This window comes from Cricetulus griseus, chromosome X (genome assembly GCF_003668045.3).
Source record: "Cricetulus griseus strain 17A/GY chromosome X, alternate assembly CriGri-PICRH-1.0, whole genome shotgun sequence".
Classification (NCBI taxonomy): Eukaryota; Metazoa; Chordata; class Mammalia; order Rodentia; family Cricetidae; genus Cricetulus; species Cricetulus griseus.
The window spans coordinates 78,273,794-78,289,285 of NC_048604.1; the positions used below are offsets into that span (position 1 = coordinate 78,273,794).

At 38.7% G+C, this 15,492-nt stretch overlaps 1 protein-coding gene across 1 annotated transcript; it reads right to left on the reverse strand.

Annotated features, from left to right (window-relative positions):
* Nucleotides 1–8,131: 8,131 nt before the first annotated feature.
* On the reverse strand, nucleotides 8,132–9,201 carry LOC100771442 (melanoma-associated antigen B5). Its single transcript, XM_027432684.2, has one exon. The coding sequence runs from the start codon at nucleotides 9,199–9,201 to the stop codon at nucleotides 8,170–8,172; it is 1,032 nt and encodes a 343-aa protein (XP_027288485.1). The 3' UTR covers nucleotides 8,132–8,169.
* Nucleotides 9,202–15,492: the final 6,291 nt, after the last annotated feature.

Sequence of the window (15,492 nt, forward strand, 5' to 3'; positions counted from 1 at the left end):
TTTTCTGCATTGTGTGAGCACCCAACAATCATATATTATATGTATTTGTAAAACTAAATTTTTTAACGACATGATCAGCATGAGGTTAGTATGTTTTATGCTATCTACACTCTCTACTATATCATTTATTCATAATTAAGAGCACATGTTTGTTTTCCAATTGGTTTACTTCAATAGGATCAATTTAGTTATCTGCATCAATGTTATTAGTTTTTTTTAATTTTTAACTAGTACTGAAATTAATTATTATATTTACATTTATATATAGTGCTTGTATATTTTTAAATGAATGTCTTTAATTATATAAATAACACATGTATGTATATCATATATTTCATTTACGCATGCTTATATAAATTAGTTATTTATAAGCATATAAATTATGTTATAATTATATATATATATATATATATTGTTTAATAGGGACATTTATAGATTTTTGTGCCTTTTTATTTATGTATACTATATATATCTTAGGATTTTTGTCATACTCCTGATATATTACAGCCAGAATTAACTATTAATTTTAGTCAGATATTTTGTAACAAACACACAAATTTGCTGTACAATGAAATATCAAATATTTTAAATCACTTTCACTTGTCAGATTCAAGTTATTCATATGAATGATGCACAGTTTTAATGCTAAAGTTCTCATGTTAGTAACACTAATCATGTCTTTCATCTTGTTTGTTAATTTTTTTTTGGTTTTTTGAGACAGGGTTTCTCTGTGTCTTTGGAGGCTGACCTGGAACTAGCTCTTGTAGACCAGGCTGGTCTCGAACTCACAGAGATCTTCCTGCCTCTGCCTCCGAGTGCTGGGATTAAAGGCATGTGCCACCACACCCGAATTAATTTTTAATTAAATTAGAAACAATCTTATTTTACATACCAATCCCAGTTCTCTCTCCTGTCCTCTTATTTCCCCTACCATCTCCCTATCCCATCCCCCAGCTACTCCTCAGAGAGGCTGAGGCCTCCCATGGGGGATCATAAAAGTCTGTCACATCATTTGGGGCAGTATGGTGGTTTCTCAGGAAAATGGGAATTGATCTACCCCAAGAACTGGCAATTCCACTCATAGGCATATACACAAAGGATGCACATTCATATGAGAAGGAGGTCTGTTCAACTATGTTCATAGCAGCACTATTTGTAATAGCCAGAACCTGGAAGCAACCTAGATGCCCCTCAAATGAAGAATGGATAGAGAAAATGTGGTACATTTACACAATGGAGTACTACTTCATTAAGTCATTAAACAAAACAACAGCACCAAAATGTGCATTACTCAGGAAAGAAGCAAATCTGAAAGGATCCATATCATATGAAAATAAGCACTGTATAAAGACAGAGACGTATGCATAGGTAAACTCCAGGCAATGTAGGGATAGTGAAACTAGGTGACATCATGCTATTAGCCATATTCATTTTTCAAAAGACACAGAAATATATAACACAAAATGATCCCTAATGCATATCATTGAATTTAGATATAGATCATTTATAAATGCTTGCTCATAAATTTTATCAAGTGGCCAGGTGGTGGCACACGCCTTTAATCCCAGCACTCTCGCAGCAGAGGCAGGCAGATCTCTATGAGTTCAAGACCAGCCTGGTGTACAAGAGGTCGTTCCAGAACAGCCTCCAAAGCCACAGAGAAACCCTGCCTAGAAAAAAACCTAAATAAATAAATAAATAAATTGTATCAAGTGTACCAATTTAATACCAGGTGTTAATAGTGTGGGAAACCATGGGGAAAAGATTGGACGAAAAGAGTAAATAAAAGCTACTTGTACTTGAATTTACTCTATTTGAGAACAGTTAAATGACAAAGATTGGTTATACTCAAGCTATATTAAATTATCTCATATATATTACAATGATTAGTACAATGAAGTTAGCATACCAATTCCTATCCATACACCATTACAATGCAAGTGTTTTAGAAATGAGTTTCTGTTTTAACAAAAATATTTCTCCAATACCACACTACCATCTCACATGCCCTTCTACTTCGTAATTACATACCTTCCTACTCTGGTTCTAAGTTCAATATTTTTAGATTTCATATGCAAATGAGATTATACAGTATTTGCCTTGGCCTATTTCACTTAGCATTATTTTCTATTTGGCTTCTGATACTTTTTAAATTTTATACTTCATTTTATAAATATTTGCATGAATACTTTATATATATAAATATATATACTAAATACACATATGCAATGTATATACATATACAAGGCATGTATATACACAATGAAAATAACAGTAATCTAGTTAGCTTCAGCTATCAATTTGTCACAATTCAGAATTATCTGAGGTATTGTCAATTTCAGGATTTCCTTGATCAGATTATTTGGCCTGTGGACATATCTGTAGGGCATTTTCTTAATTGCTAATTGATTCAGTAAGGCCCATCCCACTGTGGGTGGTACTACCCTGAGGTAGGAGATCCTGAGTTGTATAAGAAAGCAACCTAGCTGAGTAATTGATAGAAATGAAGGCATTAAACAATGTTCCCCCATAGTATTGGTTCCAGGTTTCTGCCTCTGGGCTCCTGCCTTTCTCAATGATTTACTGTAACTTGTAAGATGGAAAAAAAGCCCTTCTTCCAAGTTGCTTTTGGTCTTGGTGATTATCACAGCAACAGAAAGCAAACTTGAGTATTCGGGCAACAACTTTTGTGCAATACACAACTTCCTTCTCCATGACCTGTTTCACCTCTTCACCATTGGAAATGTTAATATCTTCGATATATGGACCATATTAAAATGTATTGTTTGTTTTATTTATGTAGTTTGTGTGCATCTGTTGGAGTGGAAGTGTGTGTACATTGTGAAAGTCAGAGTACCTCCTTCCATTATTTGAGTCCTGGGGATATAACTCAGTTTTTAGGCTTGTCAGGCACCTTTACTCACTAAGTCCTGTCATTGACCCTGAAATTTTTAAAATATATAATTCCAAGATATGTTTTACTGATGGTAGTTCTACTTTGCAGAAAATGTGACATATTCTGTAGTGCTTATACTGATTTGCATTCCCATCAACAGTGTATTAGTGTATTAGCCCTTCTCCATGCATTTGCTAATACTTGCTATTTTGTCTTTTCATTATAGGCATTCTTTTTTTGCCAGTATCTTCAATTTACTTCTGTGGCTGTACAAATAGTTGGCCATTACTAGGGCTTACAAGTTAATAACAGGACAAAAATATACATTTTTGTATATTTTTCATACAAAATATACATATGACACAAAATTCAACTGTGTTAATGATCATGCAACAAGTAACCAAACTTGCTGAAATTAAAAATACTGTCTAAAAACAGTTTGTTATTTTATTTGTTTGTTTCTCTGTGGCTTTGGAGCCTATCCTGGCACTCTCTCTGGAGACTAGGCTGGCCTTGGACTCACAGAGAACCTCCTACCTCTGCCTCCTGAGTTCCGGGATTAAAGGCCTGTGCCACCACTGCCCGGCTCTACAAACATTTTTTAACAGCATAAATATTTTATACACAGTTTGTTTGCCAAAACAAAATGTAGTTAAATGATTCAAAGCAAAAATAAGTTTCTACCACCTTTGTACATGAAAAAGTGCAAAATAACTTATCTAAAGTATTTTGCTATTCTCCAGAGGGCTGGCTGCTACTGGCAGCTACTTCTCATTTTCAAAAAACATGACTTTACACTTGTTCACTATACACAGATGTGTCAGAGTACATGGATAAGTAGGGATGAATAGATGGATGGATGGATGGATGGATGGATGGATGGATGGATGGATGGATGGAAGGATCAATAGAGATCAGGCTGGAGCCCTTCAAAGTACTCAGCAAAAGAATACAGACCACAGGCAGGTGAACACACATAATGTGGCTAAGCAGATTGGCACAGAATGCAGACAGAAACCCAGAGAAGGAATGAACCAATGGACATCAGGGAGTAGCGCCCTGTGTGAGTGACTCTGTGATTTCTGAAGAAGTGAAAAGAAAACCAAAACCAAAACCAATGGAACAAATTGTTGCCCACAGCACCAGCTGCCAGAGGAAATACCATCATGAGGGGTTTGGAAGTTGTGTTTGACAGTTTAAGAGCATCCATCCCCTACAACTTTGAGTTATACAGAGGAACAGGCTTCAAGTGGCTACACACACATTCCTATATTCAAGTCTTGAAAACACCTCTGCCATTGGGTAGGAGTAAACGTGGGTCATGGGCCAAAGGAGGGCACTTCTTGTAGGAAGTGTAGTAACACCTCTACAAAGCGTCCAGAGGCAGACAGGGCCAGCCCACCACCACACAGAAGCACAGGTTCTGCAAGGGAAGGACACCAGCATCCTTCTAAAGACATGATGGGGAGATGGTGGTGCATGAGACACAGAAAGGAAAACACAGCGAAAGCAACAACTTTTCTTCAAGTGGAGATAGTTAACACCAACAATCCTTTTTCGGGTGTATATTTGAGCAATTAGAAATGGAAGTGTTTGAGTCAATTTTGATAGGTATCATAGATAGACTGTAGGCTGAACCTTATAAAGGAAGGTTTAAATTTAGGAAGCATAAGGCACTAAAGCAGCCTTCACAGTTTCTCCTGGAGACCTGCTTTCAGGGAGAACAAACTTGTTCTGAAGCCGCTTTCAGCCCATCGGGTACAAGGTCACTGTTGTACAAAATGCCTATTTCTGCACACATGTATATATATGTGCATTTTAGTGCATAAGTGTGTCTGTCACCAGGGCCAAAGATGGAGAGTTAGGGAAGCCAAATCCACTGTCCTTCAAATGGTAGGTACCTCCCTCTGATAGGGTATCAGGGCTTGTCCTTCTGCTTGCGCTGTTAGTGATCCTATGTTGTTCAAATCATAGGGCTTTTTTAGAGTTTGTCATATTACTAGCACTAAGTATCTGAAAATGTTAAAATCTAGATTGTTTTATTTGATTTCATATATCTACTTAACACACATATTTAAAAAATCCCACCACCAAAGACATTTTCTACAAACTTATCTCTTAGCTTCCTCCAGGTTTAATCCTTCTGGATTTGTGTGTTCTGTATCCAAATAGTAGGCATTCTAACATGTCTAAGATTCATGGTGGTTTTGATTTACATATATTTGATGATTACTGATGTTGAGTGTCTTTTCATGTATCATTTGCTCCTTTGTATGCTTTTGTTGGAAAAGTTATGTACTTAAGCTATTTGTCCACTTATAAACTACCTTAGAATATAACCTAGAAATAAATACACATGTGCATGGTGCTCTAGTTTGGTTTTTGTGCCTCTGCTAAAATACTTATCAAAATCAACTTGAGGGAGGATAGGGTTTATTTGGCCCACATATTTGATCACAGTTGATCACTGAGGCAAGTCAGGACAGCAACTCATGCAGGAACAGAGGCAGGAACTATGGGATAACACTGCATACTGACTTGGTTTCCATGGTCTGTCCAGTCTGCTTTCTTATATGCCCCAGGACCACCTACCCAGGGAAGCCACCATATACTGTAAACTAGGTCCTTCCATATCTACCATTAATCAAGAAAATGCCCCACAGACTGACATGTCCTTAGGTCAATGTGATGGGATCAATTCCTCAGTTTAGTTCCCTCCTCTCAGGTGACTCTAGCTTTTATCAGGATAACAAAACTCCCCATTATCTGTGCTCAAATAATTTTTAACAAAAATGACAAGAACAGGCAAATTTTAAAGACTTTAAAATAGGGACTGTTGGTAAAAGTGTATATACATACAAAAGAATGTTACTGAGTCCTTGTCTTATACTATATAAAAATTATCAAAATAATTTACTTAAATTTGAAGATGCAAAACCTGGGAAAAACCCTCAGAAAATAAAGATAAAAGTGAACTTAACATTGTGCTTGGCAATGTGACATGAAAAGCAGAAGCAACAAAAACTTAAGTAAACATTTGTGGCTCTTCAAAATAAAATGCCTCTGCAGAGCAAATGAAGCAGCTTATATTTTAGTAACTTCTAAAGGGTATAGACACGAGAATTATGTCTCTTTCATTTTTCCATTTACTGTTTTGCAATTTTCATTGTACTAGGTTTTTTCTATGTCTGTATGCTTGATTTAAACCACTAAGTATGTTATAAGGACCTTATCTCTTACATATGGTGCAAATATTTTTCCACACATTTTTTGCATTTACATTCCATTAACCAAACTTGTTATTTGTTTTCAGAAAGTAGAATATTATAAAATGTCTTATTTCCTTCATACTTGCTATTGTGTCTTTTTTATTATAGGCATTCTAATGTGTCTAAGCTTCATGGTGGTTCCAATTGAAATATATTTGATGATTACTGATCATCCTGGTTTCTGGGTTGCTTCCTGGCTCCTACTGAGGCAAAAACTTGAATGTAACTATCTGCCAGCACAAGGAGATACACCTTCCTTAGGAATTAGACTTGTTGCCCTGTTCATCTTGTACCTCGAGCTTTCAGAGTGTGAATATTAAATCTCTGTTGATGCTATGTCCATAACAACCCCATTCCTGTAACCTACTTTGCTAGAGAAGCCAGCACACACTTTTTAGAGGATTTGCCTGTCAACTCTGAGGCACAGTATCTGAAGATCTGACAGTGACACACCATTTCTACAAGCACTATTATCCCACAACCCAGGAATAAATGGAATGGCCATCCCATTGTGGACTTGTTGTTTCACAAACATTCAAAACACTTTCTTCTCAGAATTTCTACTTAATCATATACATGAGATATACTTTCATCATTACTCCCTCTTTCATCTTACCTTAAGGCATAAGGACCTACAGCATCTTACTGATATAACAAGTTCAGACACTCAAAAATTCTACAAGGAGAAATTGATAAGCACTTGCTAATGAAAAATTAGTTTACTCCAAGGGAATATCACTGGGGAAACAAACCACTCTTAATGGAAGGCTGTATACTCAGCAGTAGATGGCCAACAGAAAATGAACTCAGTAGCATCTTTGGAGCTTCCTTGTTTCATAATGTTTTATAAGGGCTCTTCCTTATTTTTTCAGTTTTTATTTATATATTTTTCTTCTTTCTTTTACCCTCCAGGTAAGTCCTTTGTACATATATTATGACTTTCAGTTTAGCGTTTTTATGGAATTAATGTGTACAAACATGTAAGTCTCTGATTCTCGTGTTAACTCTTGGGAACTTCGCCTCCAGTTTGTTTTCAATTCTGACATATTAGATATTGTTTTTATCATATTATAATCCTATAGAAGCCTGGTCATTTTCTTGATGTTTTTATTTGTTTTGTTCTGCTCTTATATATCTTGATCCAACTGCAGTTTTCCCTCCCTCTACTTCTAGTCCCTCCCCCATGACCACTTTCTCTATATCCCAGATCCACTCTTCCTCTTTCCTTTCCACAAAAGTGTGGTCCTCCTATGGATAGCAACTGAGCCTTTTCATTTTGTGTTGAAGGACAGAAAGGGAGTAGATCTGAAAGGGAGGGGAGGGGGGAGGGGATGGGAGAGGTAAAGGGAGGGAACTGTAATCAGGATATGTTGAATGAAAAAATAATCTATTTTCAGTAAAAGGAAAACAAATCCTATGAGAATCTGAGTTTTTTCAAATTAGCATCCCAATACTGCTACAAGTCCTAACAAAGAACACATGCTCATGGAGGGTTTGGTGAGCCAGGTGTAGCATTGCATGTCTATGAAATGGGTATGGGAATACCAGAAGTTCAAGCCCAGTCAGAGGTACACAGCAAGTTCTAGGCCAATCTAGACTACATGAGACTCTTGTCACAAAAATAAAACAAGGGATCAGAAACGTTCAGTGAATGACAGTCAATAAATTGAATCTAATTAGTAAACGTTTAATGTATTCTATTTTCTTACAACAGCCAAGGAGAAAGTTTTCAAACATTTAACATCACCAAACAGGACAAAAACAACTACAGAAAAAGTCTTACTCATGTTCTAAGTTCTAGCCCTTCACTGTATTACCCTATTTACTGTGGGCTTCTTTCATGTTTTCCAGAAAATTCAAGTTTTCAAACATTTAACATCACCAAACAGGACAAAAACAACTACAGAAAAAGTCTTACTCATGTTCTAAGTTCTAGCCCTTCACTGTATTACCCTATTTACTGTGGGCTTCTTTCACGTTTTCCAGAAAATTCTTATTCCACTGCTATATTTTCTTTCTGGAAAATAAGCCATTTTCAAACTTGGGCAGGATAGGAAACCATGGACCTGTCATCATGGAAAATGCACTAGCTTTGGCAGGAGTATCTCGGCTGACTTTATGGTTGTTTGGATTCTTCCCTTGCTCTGTTTTTAAAGCCTCTTCATAAAGATCTCTGAAGGAACTAGGGGAGACTTTATTGATCTTGGCTACAAACTTTAGGACAGTCATCTTGTTTGTTTCAGCATATGCTTTTGGACCCCACTGGAACTCATAGAGTGGAGGATCACTGTTGGCCACCTGCTGGTATTCTAAGTACTTCAGCTTCACAAAATCTTGAGTGATGAGCTTCCGGGGCTCTCCATAGATTGGGTGCTTCTTCCCAGGGTACACACCCATAGATCTCAGCATTCTCCAGATATCTCCTTCACGGGCACAATTGCCATTCATGAAGATCATGCCTAAGACAGTCATCAGGAAACCAGTCTTGGGAAAGCCCTTGCCAGCACGAACCCTCCCATTGTTTGGGAGTTTCAGCTTGCTGATAAGATCATATGCTGGCCTGCTTGATTCAACTTCCCTCAGTTCAACTGCAAAGATATCTTCGAGCCTCTCGGCAGTTGTTCTGAGGATCTCAGGGAAGTTGTTGATTTCCTGCTCACCAATAACCTGCATCATATCTTTCATTGAAGTAAGCTGCTTCATTTTGTAGTTGTCAAGAAGGAACTGCAACAGCACAGCAACCTTTCCGGCTAGAATATCTTGGTGGATAGTGAAGGCGTGGTAATTTCTAAAAAGGCTTTCCTCAACATCTTGATCATCAATGGAACTTTCGTCAGATACAATGAGAGAAAGGACATCAGCAATTATGATGGCAACTGATTCTTCATCTGGCATCTCAAAGGCTCCACCTGATTCAGGAAAGGATTCTTCTGCTGCCTCAATTGTTTGCTGTGCACTTTCAGAAGCCTGAGTATCATTTCGAGCTCTGCGACGTCTCCCACGGTTATTTTGCTTACTCTTCTGACCTCGAGGCATGGTGATTGATTAGGGACAACACAGCAAAAATAACAGTAGGATTCTAGAGATTCAAATACCTGATGGAGACAGAAAAAGGTGGTATGAGCCACTTTACCAGGAGGAGGTCTTCTTACATGTAATTCTCCCTCTATAGGTTTCTATGAAAATAATGCTCTAGGAACATAGAAGACTTTTGTTATAACTGAGTCATACTCAGCGGAGTAAGATGAAGTGCATATTAGGCTGTTGCTTGGGCAGTGACAAAGCTTATCTGCCTATCCTTCTTATGAGGACTTTTAAAACTCAGACTAGAGTTTGTGGGAACCTTTCTGTCATAGGTTGCTTAGGTAAGGATTTCTTTCTCATTCAGGGTGCTTACACATTCTTTCCATAGTGCTTGCTATACCTTCTTTCTGCTCAATAGCAGCTGCACTTTTACGCTGAAAGTGTACACTCCTTTATGTTTAATACAAAGAGCTGGGATTGGTGATTCTGTTGAAGAAGGAGGATCACAATTTCAAAATCTGCTGGGCTACAGATTTAGTGTAGTGGGAATTCTATTTGATCTTAATAATAAAAACCTGGAGTCAGATAGTGGCATAAATACTGAAAGATCAGAGAAGTCAAGGAGCCAACACTGCTAGAGAAATCTTTTACCTGTACTGAATCCTCAGACCAAAGTGGGCAAGATCCTGTCTCCAAGAATCCTCAGACAGAATGTGATCCTGTCTCTCAGGATCCTCAGACTGAATGGAATAAACTCCTGTCTCCCTTTATATTCCCCTCTCCACCCAGCCACACCATTCCACTCTCTACCTCCCTCATGCTGGGAATTACAGGTGTGACCCACCACCACCTGGCTCTGTTTCATTTAGACTGGGTCAATCTTGTGTAACCCACAGTGGCTGTGAACACACAGAGATCTGCCTGCCCATGCCTCCCTAGTGCTGGGATTAAAGGAGTGTGCCACCACTGCTTGGCTTCTATAGCTCACTACTGGCTAACTCCACACTCTGAGCTCCAAGCAAGTTTTATTTATTAAAACACAAAGAAAATATCATCACAATTTAGTTCAAAGTCAGCCTGGCCAAATTTTTGATACTCTATCTCAAAGTAAAAATGTAAAAAGAGGACACAGGATAGCCCTGAATGTGTAGAGTGCTTCTTAGCATGCAGTATCAAAATACAAAGCCAAAGGCAAAACAAAATGGAAGGCCTCACCCTCCCTGAGGAGCAGAAAGGGAATGGAATGGGGGTTAGTGAGGGGGCATGGAGGAGGGGAGAGAGAGGGCACTGGAATTGACATGTAAACAAGCTTGTTTCTAATTTAAATAAAAATAGAAAAAAACACCTTATATAACTTCATAGAATGGACAAGCACCCTTATCCTGAAAAGCTCCATCTGGGACCTACAAATATTGAATCTGCTGATGATACTCCTTCCCTTTCCCTTGACACATTAAGCTTTTATTTTCTAGAAATATTTTCTTTATGCTAGTGCCTCTTGAGACTCCATAGGAAAAGATGGTTGCCACTTCATTTATCCATTATTTACCATTATTGGAAGACTTCTGTGGTATGCCATATAAACAAGGTTCTTTAGCTCCTAGAAATACCTACAAATCATAACCCCACTTAGAAAATCATTTCACATGATCATAACCATCATTCCACTCATGGGAGACAATATTTCACTTGAACCATCACTACTGTATAGACACAGCAGGCTACCATCAGGGGAGAGTTGGTTCCCTGGGACCCCCCATGGAGTCTTTACATGGATTTCTGTCCTTTCTGGGATGTTTATGACACTAAAGCTCTCTCATATCCCTGAGACTGTTCTTGCCAAAATTAGACCAAAAACCCTGCTTGGTGCCTCTCAGGGCTGATGACAAGAGGAGGAAATAAGCCATCTGAGCCTTCTTGAATGGGTGATTCCATCAGAACTCATGGAGCATTCCTTTTTTTTTTCCTGTTCTGTGCAGAACATGGCACTCCTTTTGCTGAAGTAAATCCCCTGTAATTTTATTCCTAGTTACTCATGTACCTAATGTCATCAAAAAGGAGCAGAATAATCATGTATATTCTAGTGCCACATTTGGGCTTCTGAGAATGAAAACGGGTTCTTTTTTGTTATCTCTACATATATTTCTTCTTCAGCTTCCTAAGACTATAGTGCCAGTTATCTTATTTCTTCTTAGGACATATAAAGACTGAGCACAAAGGTGCACCTTGTGTGGCAGTAGGGCTCTCTTCTGTGATTAGTGACAAGGGAGAGTAAGGGTGCTGCTGTAGTGTGGGGCGTGTGTATTTGTACATTTGGGGTGATGATCTCTTCTGAGGCTTACCTAGGCTGAGAATAAGAACATATTTTGGGTAGGGTGTGGGTTTTGGAGACATGCCAACTCATGGGGATACATAACTGATTTGTCTGAAGACTGAGGACACAGACATATCTTTGTGACTATGTGGGTGTTGGCTCTGAGATGGTATTAAACTGAAGACAAGGATGTAGCTTGTGGCTAACTCTGAATCTTTTTAAACTAGCAACTCTGGTGCAGAGTATTAGAGTCTCACTTCTCATGTGTGCATCAAGAGATCAAGGGCCCATCAATGGGTGATATCTCCTTTGAGTTATTCCAAAACAAATAACAAGGGCTGTTTTGTGCTAATGGGTAGGGTAAATGGAGGATAAATGGAATTGGGTAGGGTACTGACAAGGGACAGGACAGGGGAGATGTCATTAGGAGAAGGATACTATACTAATATAGTGAGGTATATACTGAAGAGGTAAGGTGATCGTAGAGGATGACAGAGGGAAAGTACAGTGGTGATTGGCAAACAGAGAAGTGAGAAAAGAAGCAGGGAAAGATATGATGAGTAAAAAGCAGAGAGAAGAGAAAGGAGGAGTTGGAAAGGAAGAGAAAGGAAAGAGACGGAGTATGACAGAGTTGGAAGAGAGGAGGGAGAAAAGAGGCATGGGAAAGAAAGGAAATGGGAAAGAAAGGAGGCTGGAGGCAGGATGTCTAAGGCAGGAGGAATGAAGTGCAACTAGGAGAGGAGAGGAAGAGAGGATGGGAGAAGACCAGATGAGGAAACAGGAAGGGAAGGAGGGAGAAAAGAATACCAAGCTGATAAGGGAAGGCATAGAAACAAGAAAGGGTAGGAAACTGAAAAGGAACTGGTACAGGAAGAGCTGCAAAGACAGAAAAGGATGACAAGGGGATGGGTAATGGGTAGGGGAGAGGAAAAGACATTAAGGGAGTCAGGAGGAATAGATGATGGAAGAGGGAAATGGAGTCAAGGTTGAAAAAAGAGAAAAGTGCAAGAGGGTGAGAGACAAGGGGAGAGAGGGAGGAGCAGCAGGCAAGAGAGGAATCGGGGAGGAGAAAGAGTACAAGGTGACCAGAGCAAGAGGAACAAGAGCAGAGCGAAGAGAGTGATAGGGTGAGTGATAGTCAAAGTGAGAAATGTGTTAGTGTGCAGAAAGTGCTAGGTGGTGAGAGAAAAGATGGTAGGGAGTATAGGGTAGGAGACATGGAAGGGAGAAGAGGGTAATTGAGGAAGGGAGAGAGGAGGAAAGTATAGGATGCAAGAGAAAAGGGACTTGGAGGGAAGGGAGAGAAAAGGAAGAGGAAGACAAAAGAGGGAAATGGTAGAGGTGAAAACAGGAAAGAGACAGGAGACAAAAGAGAAAAGAGGGAGGACAGAAGAGCTGGAGAGCACGGAAGAGAATATGGCAATAGGTAAAGAAAAGAGATAAGAACAGGGAATGGAGGAAGGAGTGAGAGCAAAGCAATGGAAAAGCAAAAGGAGTAAGAGAAATTTGGGGAAGGGAAGGCAGAAGAGGGAAAAGGAAAAGATGTAGAAAAAATGAGACAGGAGTGTAGACAAAACAGAGAGAGGGAGAAAAGATGGAGAATGGGAAGAGAAGGGTGGGATAAAGGGTAAGGTATGGATAATATGCAAAGCAGAAAGGAAGGAAGGGGATATGAAATATTCCTTCATATATATGTCACTGTAATTGGTTTAATGCAAAAGCTAAATGGCCAACAGTTAGGCAGGATTTGGGGAGCAAATAGAATGCTGAGAAGAAGGGTAGAGACATGAGGAGTTGCCAGTCAGACTCAGAGGACACAGGACACTTACAAAATGAGGTAACAAGCCATGAGCTACATAGCAGCAAGTAAAAAAATAGAAATGGTTTAATTTAAGTTATAAAGACAACAAAAAGATCAAGGTGATACAATTTGGAAGGGAAGAAGTCAAACTTTCACTATTTGCAGATTATATGATAGTTTATGTAAGTGACCCGAAAAACTCTACCAGGGAACTCCAACAGCTGAAAAACACCTTCACCAAAGTGGCAGGATACAACATTAACTCAAAAAGAAAAGTAGCCCTACTATATACAGACGATAAATGCGCTGAGAAAGAAGTCAGAGAAACATCACCCTTTACAACAGCAACTAACAACATAAAATATATTGGGGTAATGCTAACAAAAAACGTGAAAGACCTGTATAGTAAGAACTTTGAGTCTTTAAAGAAAGAAATCAAAGCAGATACCAGAGAATGGAAAGATCTCCCATTCTCGTGGATAGGTAGGATCAACATAGTAAAAATAGCAATCTTGCCAAAAGCCATTTACATAATCAATGCAATCCTCATCAAAATCCAAAAACCAATTCTTCACAGATCTTGAAAGAAGAGTACTAAACTTCATATGGAAAAACAAAAAAACAAAAAAACACAGGATGGCCAAAACAACACTATACAATAAAGGAACTTCCGGAGGCATCACCATTCCTGACTTCAAGCTCTATTATAGGGTCATATTACTGAAAACAGTTTGGTATTGGCACAAAAATAGACAGGTTGACCAACGGAATAGAATTGAAAACCCTGATATTAATCCACACATTTTCGAACACCTGAAGTTTGACAAAATAGCTAAACTTATACAATGGAAAAAAAGAAATCATCTTCAACAAATTGTGTTAGCATAACTGTATTCAGACATGTACAAGATTGCAGATAGATCCATATCTATTGCCATGCACAAAAGTAAGTACAAATGGATCAAAGACCTCAACATAAAAACAGCCACACTGAACCTCTTAGAAAAGAAAATGGGAAGTATTCTTGAATGAATTGGTACAGGAGACTGCTTCCAGAACATAACACCAGTTGCATAAACATTGAGATCAACAATTAATAAATGGGATCTCCTGAAACTGAGAAGCTTCTGTAAGCAAAGGACACAGTCAGGAAGACAAAACAGCAGACCACAGAATGGGACAAGATATTTCCCAACCCCACATCTGAAAGAAGGCTGATCACCAAAATATACAAAAAAACTCAAGAAGCTAGCTACCAAAACATCAAGCAATGCAATTAAAAAGTGGAGTGTAGAACTAAATAGAGAATTCTCAATAAAGGAATCTAAAATGGCTGAAAACCACTTAAAGTGCTCAACATCCTTATCCATCAGGTAAATGCAACTCAAAACAAATCTGAGATACCATCTTACTCCTGTCAGAATGGATAAAAACAATAACACCAATGACAGTCTGTGCTGGAGAGGATGTGGAGAAAGAGGAACACTCCTCCATTTCTGGTGGGAGTGCAAACTTGTGCAACTACTTTGGAAATCAGTATAGAGGTTTCTCAGGAAAATGGAAATCAGTCTACCTCAAGATCCAGCAATTCCTCTCTTGGGCATATACCCAAAGAATGCACATTCATACAATAAGGACATATGTTCAACTATGTTCATAGAAACATTGTTTGTAATAGTCAGAACCTAGAAGCAACCAATATTCCCCTCAACTGAAGAGTGGATAGAGAAAATGTGGTACATTTTCACAATTGAGTACTATTCATCCGAAAAAAAAAAAAAACACGATGGAATCTTGAAATACTCAGGCAAATGAATGTAACTAGGAGAAACCATCCTGAGTGTGGTAACCCAGTCACAAAAAGACAAACATGGTATGTACTCACTCATATGGTTTTTAGACATATAGCAAAGGATCACAAGTCTAAAATACACACTGCTAGAGGAGATAGATAACAAGGAGGGCCCTAAGAGAAGATTGCCTAGTCTCTGGAAGAAGAGAAGGGGAACAGCAACCCCTGACCAAAGTGGGAGCATGGGGCCAGGGGAAAGGAAGTAGGTGGGAAGTGAAGAGGGGGTGGGGGGAAAAGGAATAAGAGGACAGAGAGGGGAGGAATAGAGGAGGGCAAGGAAGAGATGTCTTGATAGAGGGAGTCAGTACATGTTTGGAGAGAGTTCTGGCACAGGGA